The sequence below is a fragment of the Sciurus carolinensis genome, chromosome X, assembly GCF_902686445.1.
Source record: "Sciurus carolinensis chromosome X, mSciCar1.2, whole genome shotgun sequence".
Lineage (NCBI taxonomy): Eukaryota > Metazoa > Chordata > Mammalia > Rodentia > Sciuridae > Sciurus > Sciurus carolinensis.
In genome coordinates this window covers 89488923-89504944 of record NC_062232.1, presented here as the reverse complement: position 1 = coordinate 89504944, position 16022 = coordinate 89488923, and the positions used below count along the sequence as shown (strand labels likewise).

The 16022-nt window shown below is 34.3% G+C and overlaps 1 protein-coding gene across 3 annotated transcripts in view; it reads right to left on the bottom strand.

Annotated features, from left to right (window-relative positions):
- Positions 1–12036: 12036 nt before the first annotated feature.
- LOC124972521 (NACHT, LRR and PYD domains-containing protein 12-like) overlaps positions 12037–16022 on the bottom strand; it is a 54952-nt gene continuing 50966 nt past the window's right edge. For 2 of the 3 annotated variants that reach the window (XR_007106473.1, XM_047536961.1), the window contains one exon: positions 12037–14367. Coding sequence is in view for 1 of the 3 variants with exons in the window: in XM_047536961.1 (XP_047392917.1) it covers positions 14286–14367 (82 nt within the window). In the remaining 2 variants the exon portion in view is untranslated. The remainder of the gene's footprint in view (positions 14368–16022) is intronic. The other variant, XR_007106472.1, reaches the window with a different exon arrangement.

The window sequence follows — 16022 nt, the reverse complement described above, 5'->3', positions numbered from 1 at the left end:
AAAACAATGAGGTCAACCAATCATGGACTTTAATCTCCAAAACTTCAAACCTTTCTCTTTATAAGCTAATTATCTCAGGTATCTGTTACAGTAATGGAAATATAACACATCACTGTTTTTCATTTTAACAATTCTTATAGATGTGTAATGATATCTTTTTGTGGCTTTAATTGTAGTTCTCTAATGGCTAAAGATGATCAATATCTTCTTATGAGCTTATGCGTCATCTGTACATCCTTTTCTGTGAAATGTGTTTTCATGTGTTTTGTCCATTGTTGGATTGAATTTCCTGCTTTTTAACTGTTGAGTTTTAACATCTCTTTATATATTTTACATATGAGTCTTTGGTCAGATATGTAGTTTGTCAACATTTTTTCCTGGTCTCTAGCTTGTCCTTTTGAAAGGGTGTTTCACAGAGCAAAGGTTTTAAATTTTGATGGGGTCCATTTTTTCCATATGCATTTGATGTTAAGGCTATCTTTCCTCCATTGACTTTTTTTTGCATTTTTATAAGAAAAAAGAAATTGGGCATATTTATGTGAATCTATTTATTGGTTTTTATTCTGTTTCAGTGATCTATGCATATATCCCTTCCTTGATACCACATTGTCTTGTTTAGTATAGCTATACAGTAAGCCTTAATAGATGACATATGTTTTGTTCATCATTATATCCTCTTAACCTTGTATAGTACTTACCAAACAAAAGATATGCAATACATATTTAAAACATATCTGAGGTGGAGCAGTTAAGTGTGATGAGAATGTTAAGAACTATACTTTCTAATACAATTTTTGTGATAATGGAAAATTTCTCTGTCTGCATTATCTGATACATTGGTCATTAGCTCCATGTAGATATCAAACACTTGAAATGAGGGGTTGATTTTAAATTTTTATTTAATATAAGTTAATTTAAGTTTAAATAACTACCTGTAGCTATTGGCTCCTGCATTATGCTGCACAATTTCAGGGGGTAGCCATGAAAATGTGTCAATAAAACAGAGGTAAATCAAAGCAACTGGGTTTTAAGTTAGGAACTGCTAGGCCAAAGGTTTGGATAAATAAACCAGGTGGACATTGAAGCCCCTGGAACAATCACATGAGTGTTCACGAGGAAGTCTATATGTTAGAGGTTGAAAGACCTGGATCACTTTGGAAGCATGACCAGTGTCTAGGCAACAGACCTGAGGTATGGTAAGTTAATGATGCAATTGGCATGTGTTTGTGTTTCCAACAGAGCAGAGAAACAATGGCCTGGAAGCTGCCTCAGAAAATCAAGAGGATATCAGTCCTTTCTCCAGTCCCTATAGTAGAATACCCTTCACTCTGCATACTCTATCAGGAGTGTCCCTGGGGAAATGCCAGAGTCAAGGCAAGGAGGTACAAGTAACAGTCAACAAGGATGAGAGTGTAAGAGAGCTTTTTCATCACTCAACAAAGGACCTGAGACACACAGTGGAAATGTCTGTGAATAAAAGGGAGACATGTGAAAGAAGGAATGAGAGGTAGCATGAAATAGCATGAGAATGTAAGAGATGATTGAGACAATGCTTCTCTTCAAAACTCTGCTGTGGTGGTAGTAAGCTGGCCTACTGGTCTCCTTGGAAAAAAGTTCTTTTGCCCTGATTATATATTTTTTGAACCTTATTTTGTGGAAAGATGACTTTCTGCAACCATGCAAAGTATATTAGACTTTTAAATAAAACTTAACATTTTGTATAATTAATGTTTCATTTATTGCAGTAAAAACCATATCACACAAAATTTACCATTTCAGGTATTTTTAAAGTATACCATTCAGTGACATATAATACATTCATAATGAATAAATGATTTTAAACAAAAAAGGTGGTGGTAGTGGGTATTCGTGGTGGTGGCCAATGATGGGACTCTGATGGGCTTAATTAACTCTCCACTAGTCCTAATTCTTCATGTATTCAATGAAATAATAGTCCCAGAGTCATCATGAGCATTAAATATATTTAGAATTTATCAGAATAGGGTCTAATACATTGTGTGCTCTCAATAAGTACTAGGTAATATTGTGTTATGGTACTGATCCAATTCTGCTTTTATTAGGACTTTTAGAACAGTGGTCAAATGCCCTCTGTCAAAATAATTTCTTTAATGGCAGGAACTGTACATATTCATCTTTTTATATTCAATAAGCCCAGCACACAGTAGGAAGTATACACATATTTGTCAGATGGAATAATTCTTAAATGTCCACTCTTCCTTCTTCCTCCAATCCAAGCTGGAGTCTACATGAAGAGGTATGCTTATCAATAGCACAAGTTTTGGAATTAGATAAAGGTTTGAATGTTAGCTCTGCCACTTGCTACCTCTATGACCTTTGTCAAATTGCTTGACAGTACTGGGTGTCATATATGACATCCAGAAAATAAATATCTACTTCATAGAATTAAATAAGAGAATATAGTAAAGTATAAGTCTATCCAAAAAAGTTCTTGAACTGTAATAATTTCCAGTGCCATTATTATTATTGTCTGTTTCTGTTTCTTTTATCAAAGAAGGCATACTCCAGGCACTTCCTTATGGGTGTTAAGAAGTTGCTTGTGAGATGGAACATGAAACATTTACATTAGGGAATGGAAATGGAACATATTACTACATCTCCAAATTTTTCAGGGACAATTTCCTAGATTTGAAAAAGAAAAAAAAAAAAAAAAAAAAAAGAAAGAAAGAAAGAAAAAGAAAAGAGATAAATCTACCAAATTGTGGCAACTCCAGGTGGAAATGACTCTAGATATGAGGTGGACAAAAGTTGGGAAAGCCTCAAGAAAAAAGGATAAAAACAATACAGTCATTTAGAGTGATACGTGAACACTAAACAAGGTGGCCATAATTTTGAGGTGCTTATTTTGGTTGTTAACACATTGAAAATACCAAAGACATTGCTGGGAAGGACCATTCATTTCATTTTTCTATACTCATGAGTTAGGGTTCTCAAAAGCACTGCATAGTGAGAAAATAAGAATCAATTAGTAGCATGTTAAATTCTAACATATGATTAAGCTAGCAAACTAGCTCCCGGTTAGTTCCTAGGATCCTAGAATAAAAATAGTAAGAGAGTTTTGGTGGTGAGAAGAGAGGGGTGGAAGAGAAAGTTCTGGAGCATTGGTAAACAAAATGGCAGCCTGGTTTAGGTATATCACTAAACAATTAAAACGGAGGATGCTGCGAACAAATGTCAATTACTTCCCAGTTTTTTTCATGGTTGATTCAGTTCCTCCTGTTCACCGTGTCTCTCCACCATCTTTGAGCTGCATTCCCCCTGCAGTCCTGCCTCTCTCAGTCATCTACCACCAATGGATATTTCTTGAGCACCTACCATGTGTAAGGCCCTGACTTCTACTCTTGGATACTACTGAGACTCTAATGTATAGGGGTTTATGCACAAATGTACCCACTATTTATCTCATAGATGGTCTAATTTTTCAAGAAATGTTATATCTTTCTATTGATTTACTCACCCGATTCCATTTTTTTTTTTTTTTTTTTGGTGGTGGTATTGGAGATTGAACACAGAGACACTTTACCACTGAGCTATATCCCCAGCCCTTTTCATTTTTATTTTGAGACACGGTTTAACTCTGTTGTCCAGACTGGCCTCAAACTTGCAATCCTCCTGCTTCCACCTCCTTAGTAGCTGGTTCATTTTTTTGAAAAGCGAGTTAACACTGGAATGATCAACCATCCTGTCTTTCCCACAACTGACAAAAGATATTCTGGGATGATCAGTGTTAAAAGCAGAAAGGTCCTGGGCAAACTGGAAAGGATAATTATCTGAGAACATTTATTGACTGCCCACTGTTTACCTAGAATGACTTTAGCCACTGATGGGTTGTCTTCCAGTCCAGACATAAAGGAATGCCAGGGAAATGATACTTTAAGGCAGAAATGCACTAGTGTCTAACAAGTTATTTGGATGGGAAGGAGATCTCTGGTTTGTAATATTTGATGATTTATCTAGTGTAGGCACTTCCACCATGGCCAATTTAAGGCTACTAATGTGATGTCACTGAATGTAAAAGAGATGTAAAATAAAACACCATTATTTAATATTTCTACCACACAGATACAAAAATGTAAATAACCTTAACATAGACGATAGTAAAATGTAGTAAAATTATTAAGTAGTCATGAGTTTGAGTATTCATTAATTTTATTTTAGTATAATTTATTTAATTGTAGATTTATATGATTTCCTTTTAATAACTTTTTGCAACAACCAACTTGAAAAATTCCTTTGGAATTTAACCATCAGCATTCATGAATCAGTACAAGTCAGTTCCAGCACACTGGATCCTGGGAAAGTCACACCTTGTCATTGAGTCTGTCTTTTCCATTGGTCTGATACAAAAGCCTGAAAATCCAACAATTGAAATTTATTACATTGATCTGAGCTCCTCATTTGGTGTACTGAGACCAAGAACAGGAATAAGGACATTTAAGTTTCAACATCAGGTTTATCAAGAATTAACTGTGTGACCTGGAACTATTTGGAACCCATGTTTTCTATCTGTAGAATAAGGGGGTTAGAAAATTGTGTTCTTAAATGACTCTTTCAGACATGTTTGTGAATATATGAATGTTTGTGTTTTTAGCTCTATTGAGGTATAATTGACATATAACAAACTGAATGCATTTGAAAAATACAGTTTGAAAATTTTTGACCAAAATCATCATCAAAGACAAGATAATGAACATGGCTATCACCCACAAGTTTTCTTGTGCCCCTTTGGAGTCTATCTCTTCTTCCCATCCCTATTCCCAAGTTAGCTCTTACTTGCTTTCTGTCACAATAGATTACTTTTTGAATCTTCTAGAATTTTATAAAAATGAAACCACACAGTATGCATCCTTTTTTCCTAGCTTCATTCATTCAGCATATTTATTCTGAGATTCATCCAAAGTGCTGCATGTATTAACAGTTTGTTCCTTTTTTATTTGCTGCATTATATTGTATGAATGTTGTATAATCTGTTTATACATTTACCTGCTCATGGGGATCTGAGTTGTTTTCAAGTGTTGGACATTGTAAATAAAGCTGACATGAACATTCATATGTAAGTCGTGTAGACATATGCTTTACTTTCTCTTGAATAAATGCTTAAGAATAAAATATTTTGGATATAAGGTACGTAAGTAATTAACATTGTGAACAACTAAAAAATTTTCTTCTAATGTGGATATACAATTTTACATTCCTAATCAATGTTTGAGAGTTTCATGATCGTAAATGTTGAATGTGGTCAACCTTAATTTTAGGCATTTTAGTTGATGCGTAGTTGTAGCTCACAGTGATTTTAATTTACATTTTCCTAAGAAATAATGATGTTGATCAACATGATGATGTGCTTCCATGGGGACAAAATTAGAAAGAGGAGCTTTTCAGCATTCGGAATCTATAAATGCAATTTTGCATCAGAGAGATAAACAGAATGTGGTTAATATAAAAGGACACAAGAGGTAACACTTATTTGGGAGTCATGGAAACTTCCATAATTCCACTGGACTGAAGCCAAGGGTGAGGGTGAGAATCATGTACTTTTGGGCTGACAGGACTCCACATGAGAATGAACCACAGAACACCAATGCACACAGACTCTCACCAAGTGTTTCTGAGCTTGAATTCTGGAAAAAAAAGAGCCTGGGTTCTAATTCCTGCTCTGTCTAGAAACTTTCAAAAGCTGTTCATACTCTTTTCTTACCTATAAATTGGGATAGTTATGTTGTTATATGAGACAAATAAATTATTTTACACAATGTATAGACAATCATATTTGGGATAAAGTGAACATTAGGAAATGTTAACTATTTAAAAATGTTAATGTTATTATAGTTCAGTAGTTAAGTATCTATAAAAAACTGTTCAGAAATCTTTTAGAGGTACAGGTGCTTGTTATATCAATTATTGGTATCATTTTCATATTTTAATCCCATTAGTTTAATGTGTCACATCCACTCATACAAATATTTTTATTTTCTAAAAATGAGAGTAATTTATGAATACTTAATTTAAAATACTCAACACATTCAAAAATACAAATAAACTGGCAGAGGCATGCTAGAATAAAATGAATCAATTATGTGATTATAACATAAAACAAAAAATAAATAATGAAAAAATAGGCTAATTTTGTCTTTTCATATGCTTTTTAAAATGTTTTTATTAGTGAATTATAGTTACACATAATAATGGGGTTCATTTTGACATAATCATAGATGCATGGAACATAATTTGCTCCCTTTCAGTCCTCAGTGCTTCCACTTTCTCTCCCCTCTCTCCTCCCAATGTTCTCCTTCCTCCACTGTTCTTCCTCCTAGTCATTTATTGTTTTTATTGGTCCTTTATTGATAAAGGACCAGTAAAGGTGGAATTCACTGTGATATATTCATATATGTACGTGGCATAATTTGGTCAAATTCTTTCTTCAGTTCCTTCCTTTTCACATCTCTCCCCCTCAGACATCTTCCTCTACTCTACTGATCTCCCTTGCATTTTCAGGAATCTGCCCTCCATTTTTCCCTTATTTTGCTCTATCTTCTGCATATGAGAGAAAATATTCAACCCTTGACCTTATGAATCTGCCTTATTTCACTTAGCATGATATTCTCCAGTTCTATCCATTTACCAGCAAATGCTTTAATTTCATTCTTCTTTATGGCTGAGTAAAACTCCATTGTGTATCTATTTTCTTTATCCATTCATCGGTTGACAGGCATCTGGGTTGAATCCATAACTTGGCTATTGTGAATTGTGCTACTATAAACATTGTTGGCTATATTGCCATAGTAGGTGAGTTTTAATTTTTTGTTTTTTGTTTTTTGATAAATACCCAGGAGTGGGATAGTTGGGTCATCTGGTGGTTACATTTCTAGTTTTGGAGGAATCTCCCCATTGCTTCCCAGAGTAGTTGTACTAATTTGCAGATCCACCAACAATGTATGATAGTAAGTTTTCCCCCACATCCTCTCTAGCATTTATTATTATTTATATTCTTGAGGATTGCCACTTGAACTGGAATGAGATGAAATCTTAGTGTAGTTTGATTTTCATTTCACTGACTGCTAGTTATGTGGAATTTTTTTTCATGTATTTGTTGCCCATTTGTATTTCTTCTTTTGAGAAGTACCTGTTTAGTTCTTTTGCCCATTTATTGATTTTTTTGATGTTAAGATTTTTCATTTTTTTATATATTTTGGGTATTAACTCCCTATTATAGGAGTAGGTGACAAAGTTATTCTCCCATTCTGTAGCTTCTCTCTTCATGCTTTTATTTCCTTTGCTATACAGAAACTTTTTAATTTGATGCCATGTTACTTACTCATTTTTGGTTTTATTTCTTGAACTTTAGGGTTTTTGTTAAGGAAGTCAGTGCCTCTGTCAATATGATGGAGTGTTGACCCTATGTTTTTTTCTAGCAGTTACAATGTTTCTGGTCTAATTCTGACATTGCTGATCCACTTTGATTTGACTTTTGTGCAGGACAAGAGATAAGGATCTGGTTTCATTGTCTACATATTGATATCCAGTTTTCCCAGTACCATTTGTTAAAAAAGGCTGTCTTTTCTCTAACATATATTTTTGGCACTTTTGACAAGTATCAGATGACTGTAAATATGTGGATTTGTCTCTGTGTCTTCTATTTCATTCATTTTCATATCTTTTTTGATGCCAATAGCATGCTGTTTTTTGTTATTATAGCTCTGTAGCACAATTTGAGATCAAAGATTGTGATGTTTCCAGCCTTGCTCTAAGAGATTGTAAAATTATAGCTCCTTAAGTAAACAGAAAATGAGGAAGAAAGGCAAGAGAAATTTGAAATACTTAAAAAGTGAAGAGAGGGGAAGCAGGGGACAGGTAGCTGGTGATGACTATAAAGGAAGAGTGAAAAAATAGCTAAAAGTAATAAAATTAATAATGAAAGAGCGAACAAGAGCATTTGCCTCTGAAAGGGGAAGGAAATTGAAGGAGTAATAAAAACAAGAACAAGAACAAACAAATAAAACCAAAACAAAACAAATCCACAAAAAATTCTACCTCTCCAAAGTCAAAACAAAGATAAGTTACAAGCAGGTGAAGAAATAAATGATTAAAATAAAAGACAAATTATATGAATACACACACACACACACACACACACACACACACTTTTTTTCTTGAATCAATCAGCACAACAAGAACACACATAGAGAATGGAAAATATTTTTAAACACAAGAAAAAGTTAATGAAAATTGAGGAGCTTGTCTCTGCTGAGGTGGTCAGAAGTGTTGGCAAGGATGAACATTCATGACCTATGCTACTGTCCTTTTCGTATTTCTTTTGGGGCTATGTACTCCTTGGATCAAGGACTGGGGGTTGTTAAACCTGATCTCTTCGTGTTTCTCACCAAGCTGAGAGCTGGTGTTACATGGAAGTGAAGCTAAGATGTCTGTTCAAATCCTCGCCATTTCAAAAAATTGAGTTGTCATTTAATTGTATAGTAGTATGAGTTCTTTATGTTCTAGATATGTTTTTTCAGATATATACTATGCAAATATTCCCAGTCTTTGTCTTGACTTTTTATCTTTATAACAGGGTCTTTCAAAGAGCAAATTTTTTAATGTGATAAAGTCTATTTATTGATTTCTTTCCTTTTATATTTCATCATTATATGTCTTATTAATAAACATTTTGCCAAACCAAGATGACTAAAACTTTCTCCAATGCTTTCTTTGATCATTTTAGTTCTTATATTTTAGTCTATAATCCATTTTGAGCCAGTATTTGTATATAGAGTGAATTAGGGGTTTAGAGCCATTCATTTGCAAATGCCTATCCAATTGTTCCAGCACCCTTTGTTGAAAAATGTTATCTCTTTGCCTTTGCATCAATTGTCCAATGGGGGTAGACACATTTCTGTTTTCATTGCATATATCTACCTTTACACCATCACAAAGTATTGATTAATATATTTATGTAATATGTTTTACAATCAGGTATGGTGAGTTCCCTAAATTTGTTTATATTTTCAAAGCTGTTTGAGCAAGTCTAGGTTATTTAAATTTCCATGTGAATTCAAGATTCAGGGTGTTTTATTTCTACCCCCAAAAAAATCCCTATTGGGATTTGGCTTGGGATTACAATGAACCTAGAAATGAATGTAGGAAGAATGGGTACCTTAATATTGTGTCTCTCTGTTCATGTACATGATAAATAACTATGTTTACTTAGGTCTTTAGTCCCTCTCAGCATGGCTTTATAGTGTTCAGTGCACAGGTCTTGCAAATACTTTGCTAGATTTATCTTTACACTATTTCATATTTTTGATGCTATTTAAAATAAATTTTTTCAATTCCTGATTTGTTTGCTATTAGTATATAGAAATATCCCAATTATTTTTGGTATATATATTTTATCCTGCAGCCTCATTAAACTCATTTAATATTTCTTGCAGCTCTTCTACACCTTCCTTAAGATTTGCTACACAGAAGATTTTCTGGAAATAAAGACAGTTTTACTTATTTCTGTTGGTATGGCAATGACTAAAACCTCTAGTAGAATATTGGCAAGATGTGGTAACAGCAGACATCATTGCCTTGTTCCCAGTCTTAGAGAGAAAACCTTTCACTCTCAAGAAAGTAGGTTTGGTGGTGGTGGTTGTTATTTAGAGGCCAATTTTCAGGCTGAGAAATTTTATATTCCCAGTTTACTTTTTAAAAAAAAATCAGAATATTGGAGTCTGACAAATGCTTTACCTACATCTCTTGTGATAATCATGTTATATACTTCTGTCTGTACAAAAGGAAAGTATTTTTTTATTGTTGCATCATTCTTGTATTTCTCGGATAAAGCCCAACTGGTCATGATTAATTGTTGCTGGATTTGACTTGCTAAATATTTAAGTACTTTAGACTCTATCTTCATAAGACATATTGTTATGGTTTTTTCTTTCTAATTTTTAAACTACTTTTTGTGGTACTTGAACTCAGGGGCACTATACCACTGAGCCACATTATCAGAGCTTCATTATTTTTTTGAAAAAATTGATACACTCTTTTTAAGTTGCCTATGCTGGCCTTGAACTTGTGATTCTCTTGCCTCAGACTTGAGAGTCACTGGGTAGTTTTTTGTTCCTTGTAATGCCTTTTTCTGTTTTGGGTAGAAGGATAATGTTGCCCTCATAGAGTAAGTTGGGAATTGTTATCTTCTTTTTACTTTTCTGAGGATTTCAAATAGAGTTAGTGTTATTTCTTCTTTAAGCATTTGGTAGAATTCACCAGTGAAACAATTTATGCCTAGAGTTTCTTTTGGGGAAAATGAAAATAACTAAATTTCTAGATATCGTGCCACTCAGGGCTTCTATTTGACTGAAATTTGGTAGTGTGTCTTTTGAAGTATTTTTATATTCAACCTAACTTACAATATTTTGGCACAAGTTTGTCCTTAATATTCCTTCATTATTTTTTAATGTCTGTAGGATCTATAGTGATGACCCACTCTCACTCCTGAAATTACTAAATGGTGTCTTCTTTTTTCATGGTCAATCTTACCAGAGGTTTATGAATCTTATTGATCTTCTAAGAGTCAGCCTTTGGTTTCTTTGATTTTACCTATTGCTTTACTATTTCAATGATTTCTGGTCTAATATTTTTTCTTTCCTTTCTTTCATTTACTTTGCCTTAAACTTGAACTTGATCTTCTTTTTTGGTGAAAGTTGAGATATTAAGACTTTTTCTAATACAGCTGTTTAGTATTATAGGTTTCTTTCTAAGTGCTACACTAGCAATATCCCACAGATATGATTTTTCCTTTAATTTAAAATACTTTCTAACTTCCCAAAACTTCCTCTTTGAGCCAGGGGTTATCTAGAAGTGTATTTTTTTTCAGATTTCTTTTTGGGGGGGTCAGTATATCTTTCAATGAATTTTAATTCCATGAAGTCAGAGAACATACTTCATAAGATTTCATTCCTTTAACTTTATTGAGACTTTTTATATAATGCAACCAGAAATGATTTAGCTTGGTTCAATTGAACCAATGTTCAATACGCACTTGAAAAGAGTATGTTTTCTGTTGTTGGTTTGAGTGTTGTATACATGTTAATTAGGTCAAGTTTATTACTTGTGTTGTTCAGATTTTCTATAGTCATACTAATTTTCTGTGTCCCAGATCTATCAGTTATTGAGAGGTATTGAAAACTCTTGACTAAAATTGTGAATTTGTCTATTTTTTTAAGTACAGTTTTTGCTTCATGTATTTTGAATCTGTTATTAAATGCACATGTATTTACAATTATTATGTTCTCTCGATGAATTAGCCACTTTATCATTTTGAACTGGCCCCTTTTATTTCTGGCAATATTCTTTGCTTTGTAATTTATTTTCTCTGATAACACACTCGCTCTAGCTTTTTAAAAATTAATGTTTAAATATTGTATCTTTTCCTGTCTTTTATATTTAACCTATTCGTGTTATTTCAAATTTATCTCTTATAAGCAACCTCTATTGGGGCCTTTATTTTTTTCTCATTCTACCAATATCAACCTTTTATTGGATTGCTGTGAGACCAATGATTTTAAAATGATTATTGATATGATTCAGTTTAAACCTACCATCTTGCTATTTGTTTTTTATTTGTCCCAACTCTGCCTATTATCCAATGTCTGAAAATTTTTGTCTCATATATTTGCTCATTTTTTGTTATGATAGGAGGGTAAATCTAGTCATTGCTACTCCGTAATTGTGGAAGTGGAAGTCCTCCAAATTTTGCTTTCTCATACTGACTTGTTGCTTTTATGATATTATGATTATCAGCCTTATCTTTTACATGTATGAAGTATATTTTTCCAGTTTATCACTAATATTTTAATTTTATTTATGGTGTACATTTTTATATTAAAATGTTTCTAACTTTGATGTTGTGAAATCTTTCATTCTTTTCCTTTACTTTTCTGCCATGCTTATAAATTCCTGCCATGTTTTCCTTCTAAATCTTCATATTTTAAAAGAAAAGTAATTCACCAGTATGATTTTTATTTTTATCAGCAAGTCTATTAATTATAAAAGTAATACATGCACATGTTAAAAACATCAAGTAGAACAGAAGACCATAGATGAAAAGTTTCTTTCTTTTTCTCCTTATTGCTCTGCTTGCCAAATTCTTCTTGCCAGAGCTAATCAGTGTTTATTATTAATTGTAAATATTCTTCCATAGATTTTTCTGGATACACACATACGAATTCATATACATGATTTTGTTTACAAACTAAATACAAATAAGCACACACACACTGTTCTGCAATTTTTCTTTTAACTTTATATCTTTAGGTCCTTAATATGAATGAGTTTTATCAGCTTTTTACTGGACTGACAGAGGAACTAGGGTAAACAGAGAATACAGAAGGGGAAGTGCTCAGAAAAAGGCATATTCATCTCTGTAAAACCAACAATTAGCATAAAACCTGGCACATAATAAATGTTCAATAAATATATGTTAAATAAATAAAGGGAAAGAGGAACTTGATTAATCTGGAGACAAACTATTTTGATTATTCTTCTCAGGACAGACCTGGTCTCCTTACTGAGAGTTACCATCTCCCAGGATGTGGTAAACACTATACAATTATGGGTGAGGTCATGGAACAGCTGGACTCTTCCTCAGTTCCTCACCTGAAGTACCATCTCACTGTGTCTCTTCTGCCACTAGATTCACTGCCTCCAGTACATATTTAGTTCAAATGGACCATTAGCACTAATTAGTACAGCAAGAAAATCTAGGAGTTCAAAGATAACACAGATGAGTGATACTATAAGTAAACACTCATGCAGACAAGTACAATTAATTGCTGCCTACTGGAGTAGGAAACATGTTGGGAAACAGTCCTTCAAGGCTAAAATAAATTTATCCAAATTTTATAGATAAAAAAAATGGAGAGTCTAGGAATCTAAGTGAATTATTGAGGATCACACAGCTAGTTAAATAGCTTACAGGGACAACTCTATACTTTAATAAGGTTGGCCTCTTTTTGTTGATCCCATACCCCATTCACACCTATTTCAATGAGTGTGTGCTATTTTCCTTGCCTAGCACTCTTTCTGCATTTGTCTCATCTGACATTTTGTGGAAACTAGGCAGAGATAGAAATAGGGTGGTATGAAGGATCACTGTTGGGATAAGTGAGATGTCAGGTATGAGGAATGAATTAGTCTTGGTAGTCCATGAACAAATATGAACACATTTATGAGATATTAAAAGTTCAGAAAAGGAATTAAGACTGGGAACTGGAGAGCACTCTTAGGAGCTTAGTAGTATGGATACTATGGTAGCTCATGAAATTCTAAAGCAAACATTTCTCTCTCCCTAGTATCTTTTAGTGAGATACAAAAACAGTCCTGTTACCCTGTAGTCTTTTTTATTTTTTATTTTTATTTTTTGGTACCAGGGATTGAACCCAAGGATGCTAAACCACTGAGCCACATCCCCAGCCCTTCTTATTGTTTTAGACAGGGTTTCACTTAGTTGCTGAGGTTGGCCTTGAACTCACTAAATTGCTGAGGTTGGCAATCTTCCTGCCTCAGCCTCCTGAGCTGCTGAGATTACAGGCATGTGTCACCACACTTGGTTACCCTGCAGTCTTAAAGCCAAGGTCTATTATACCTTTGCTTATCTCAATCCTCCTCATTCTTCAAGACCAACATCAAGTCTTACCTCCTCCATGAGACTTTCTCTTTTGATCTAGTTCATTCTTCTCTCCTTCACGAACTATAAGTTTACTTAAAATCAGCACCATAAGCTATAATATATGTTTGTATATTTCCTTGTCTTTTTATCATTTCAAGGATCTTGTTTAAGTAGACACATTCATGTATTTTTTTTCCTATTGTTTCTCTGCATGGTCTAGGAGTTAGGAGACCTGGCTATATTCCAGTCTCAATTCTCTCACTAATAATGTGTATGACCTGGAGCTAGTCACATCTTTTCTGAACCTCTTTCTCACCTCAGAGGGTTCTTGTGACAGTACAGTAAACATGGTAATACAATATATGAATTTAAGGTATTATTGCTGAAAACATTTGAAATAAGGTGCTTCTGCCTTTTACATCCTATTTAATGGATGGTTTTATGTAAGAAATTTCAATCACTGATGCTTATTTCATAGACGATTCCTCAGCAAAGGTCAAGAGATTTGGAAAAATAATACTGCACAGTTGTTAAAGATGGTACCAAATGCAGAGGGTCTATATCAAGTCAGTTCAGGGGCTCTCCTTGGGAACTACCAGGTGATTCCAGGCTTGCTCATTTTTAAAGCTTCCATCTTTCTAAATGTATCTTCATGTAAATGATCTGTGTCAATGCTGTGAAAAAGGAAAAGAAAAACTCTTGAGTAAAATCAAGCCGGCAGATTTTTGCAGTAGCTTTCCTGTTCTAAATGATAAGATTCCCACTCACACTTGCTCCATTGCACCACTCAGTTACTGCATTCACTAATTTGTCTACCTATTTTCCTAGCCTTAACTACTTTCCTTTTGGACTCTCACTCCTGTCCCTCCCTGCCTTGTCCAAGTCCCTGTTCTATTAGTCCATTAGTTCCTGCTCCTGTAGCTCAATGTCTCCCTTTCTATGGGCTCTTTTTTCTCAGCCTACAAATGTACCTATCTCAAAACAAGGCAAAAAAAGGAAAGAAATCCCTACTTTTTGCAGACCCACAACTCCCTTTAGCTGTGATCTTACATCTGTACTTTTCACAAATTTCTTGAAAAAGTACTCTCTTTCTCCATTTCCTTATCTTTTCTCAAGTTACTACAATATGGTTTCCGGCCCTACCACACCACTAAAACATCCCTTGACAAGGCCACTTATAACTTCCTAATTGATACATTCAATGCACACTTTTCAGTACTCATCTTATTGGACCTCTTTGCTGCATTTGATGCTGTTGAGCATTTCTTCCTTGAAACCCACTTTCCTCTTGGCTTCCCGAACACCATTCTCTCCTGGTTCTCTCCATGGTTTTTTCCTTTCCATAGTCACCTCTTAAAAGCTGATATTGACCAGGGCTGATTCCTCCAGAGAGATTCCTCATGGTTTTTCTCTTCTCATCCTTCCTAACAGATCTTATCCACTGCCATAATTTCAGCTATTATCTCTACATAGATGATTGCTTCCCAGGGCATACTCCTACATCCAACTGCCTACCTACTAGAAAACTTCCTGGGTGTTCCTTAGGTACTTCAAACTCAATATGTGTATCCATGATTAAAATCCACTGACTACAAAAGACAACTCTTTTAAGTATACAGTGAAGTATAGTTTTTAGTGGATAAAAACTAATCTTTATCTGGCAAAGTGAAACTAGTGGTTTCATTAATTATATAATTGCCATACAAGTGTAACAACATCTTTAGAATTTTTTGAATGACTTACCAAAAGCTGCCTTCCCTCAGCATAGGAAGCTTTATCACTAGGGGGTAATTTTATCAGGAAGCCTAGAGGTCTTCTGGAAGTTAAGTTGAGAGTCAGTTACTCTCAACCCTTTATTTCTACATTTAAAAAGAGGAACAAATATCAAGGATGAGCTAGGGAATCTCAGTCAAGGTCCAGTGGCTAGGAAAGATGCCAATACCCCTAAAATAAAATTGCCTTGAAAATAGAGAAAGGCTTAAATGGTGACCATTGCTCCACTCAAAGACCTTGGTGGGCAAGAGAAGACTTCAGCATGTATACACCTGTGGCTGATTAATGGAGCTCCTCCACACTCAGGTACCCTGACACAAATGGTACTTCATAGAACAATGAGTGCATATTTGTACATAGAATAAGATACATGTAACTGTGAAGTGGAAGTATAATGTCACTGCAGGACTAGCAGGGATCCTGGACCAAACAGGGCATCACTGTCCATTCACCAAGCTTCTGTTGGAAGGTGTAGGATCAATTCTCAAGATGAACCCCATGTAGTAGTGAAAAACAGCAGCAACCACAGACTGATTTTTCCATCTAGCTTTGGAAA